General features: G+C 38.1%; 1 protein-coding gene across 1 annotated transcript; it reads left to right on the top strand.

Annotated features, from left to right (window-relative positions):
- The first annotated feature begins 727 nt into the window (after positions 1-727).
- On the top strand, positions 728-1,611 carry LOC149653632 (uncharacterized). The gene is made up of 2 exons (XM_089847017.1): positions 728-1,173; positions 1,431-1,611. The coding sequence occupies exons 1-2, from the start codon at positions 728-730 to the stop codon at positions 1,573-1,575; spliced, it is 591 nt and encodes a 196-aa protein (XP_089703143.1). The 3' UTR covers positions 1,576-1,611.
- The last annotated feature ends 457 nt before the right edge of the window (positions 1,612-2,068 follow it).

Raw genomic sequence — 2,068 nt, 5'->3', positions numbered from 1 at the left:
CTTATCAGATCGAGAGTTCACTCTACTGTTGGCAGTGTGAGACAGAGTTTTGGAAATAGAGTTTATCTCCCTTATCAGTTCAAAAAATAATATATTATGATAAGAGAAATTTTATGTTTTTAATATAAAAAATTAATAAAATTAATATTTTATGGGTGTTATAAGATTAAAGATTAGCCAACCAAAAAAATTAGAAACACATTAAGTCAATTCAATTTTTTGTATTAATCACATTTCATAGATACTCTTTTTCGTTCAAAATATTTAACGTAAGCATCTGCCTACAGAACGCAGAATTTAAAAATGTTTATTATTAAACGAGTTAAACTTCTTCACGCATTTACCCAGCCACGCCATGGTATTTCTCCTACAAATTTCCAAGCCATTAACAAAGTCAACATGGTGTCAAGGGGTTAAAGCTTTCCCCGGGTTTTTCCACGCCGAAAAATCTGGCGTGAGGAGGCCATCTTGGTGTCAGGCGCCAAGTGGGTGTCGGGCGTCAAGTGGGTGTCGGGCGTCAAGTGGGTGTCGGGCGTCAAGTGGGTGTCGGGCGTCAAGTGGGTGTCGGGCGTCAAGTGGGTGTCGGGCGTCAAGTGGGTGTCGGGCGTCAAGTGGGTGTCGGGCGTCAAGTGGGTGTCGGGCGTCAACTGGATGTCAGGCGTCAACTGGATGTCAGGTGTCAACTGGGCGCCATAAGAAGATTGTCCTAAAAAATGTGGTGGACGCCATGTCTGATTCATTGACGCCATATTTGCTGGTGCCATCGTATATTATTGTTAGCACCATCTCCAATTTCTCCACTGCCAAATTAAATGTGGAAGATAGCTCGACCAAGAGTACGGAGGAAGAAATTTCCTCGACATTGCCCAAGGCTGAGGTTGGAGATTCTGGGACATTCACTTGCTCATTCATGGGTAAAGAATTCACTGTGAATGAGGAAATCTCGGATCACGAAGACGATAATGAGATTCAGGACCTGAATAACCCAACCCCTGGATCGTCAAAAATAAACTCAGGGGAATCAAAGAGTTCGGAAGAAGTCAGCAGTGAGAAAATTAGCGTGGCCAAAAGGAAACAGATGTATGACAGAGCTGCGGAAAAATCGAAAAAAAAGAAGGAATATCATTCCATTCCACCTTCTTCAGTTTTAGAAGCCTTGGCGGAATGTAATAAGTAAGTATTTAAAATAATTATCAGCAAATATTCTGCAGAAAGTTATGAAACACATTTTCCATAATTTTCAAACAAAACACTTTTGGAGACGACTGACGTATATGCATTCATCTCTAAAAATATGCTTATATTTTGAAAGCCATTCTCACTGAATTTTATGAATGAACCGAAACTATTTCTGAGAAAATAATTAGTTTTTCTTGACTTTTGATTTAATATATTTGATCTTATCTTATAATTGATATGTTTAATTTCAGACAATTGAATAAGCCTGATGATTCAGCAACAGCATTCGCTGATTATGCGGCAAGTTTATTGAGAGATGTTGATCCCAGGAAACGACGCCGATGTGAAAGAGATGTAATTGACATCATAATAAAATATATTGAAGACAACAATTAAGTTTAGCAAATATTTTAATAAAATTTTATGATCTCATTCATCAGTCGGTTTTTTTACACCCTTCAAATCCCATTGCCAGTCTACGCTGCCTGCTCCTTCAAAATATTTCGCATAATTATTCCTAATCTCGGCCACTTTCCTGCTGTAATTTCTTGCTGATGTAGCCTTTGGCATTTGAAATGCTTTCGCTGGGTCAGCTCTCAGTTTATCATGCCATTTGCCTTTAACAATTTTTCCTGTTTTATCAACCACATCGGCAAAGTCATTTGGACAATACTGTTTTTGTTGCAACTTTTCTTCTTCGATTAGCAAAAAATTGTGTAAAACTACACAGGCTCGAATAACCTTATCAACATTTGTTGGTTTCAAAAGAAGGGGTCTTCGGAAGACCCTCCAACATGTAGCTAGTATGCCAAATGCATTTTCACTGCACCTCCTGAAAATGTGGACATATTTAATGCAAGACTAAAATATTTAAATATTAATATAATAT

Source organism: Phalangium opilio, unplaced genomic scaffold, assembly GCF_054372755.1.
Source record: "Phalangium opilio isolate 3A_F unplaced genomic scaffold, DU_Popi_V2 ptg000082l_1, whole genome shotgun sequence".
NCBI lineage: Eukaryota > Metazoa > Arthropoda > Arachnida > Opiliones > Phalangiidae > Phalangium > Phalangium opilio.
The sequence above is the reverse complement of the archived record's forward strand: the minus strand, read 5'-3'. Positions and strand labels throughout refer to the sequence as shown.

Coding starts and splice junctions, on each gene's coding strand:
- LOC149653632 (XM_089847017.1), top strand. CDS start 728: ATGTCTGATTCATTGACGCCATATTTGCTGGTGCCATCGTATATTATT. Junction 1,174..1,430: donor GCCTTGGCGGAATGTAATAA/GTAAGTATTTAA, acceptor GTTTAATTTCAG/ACAATTGAATAAGCCTGATG.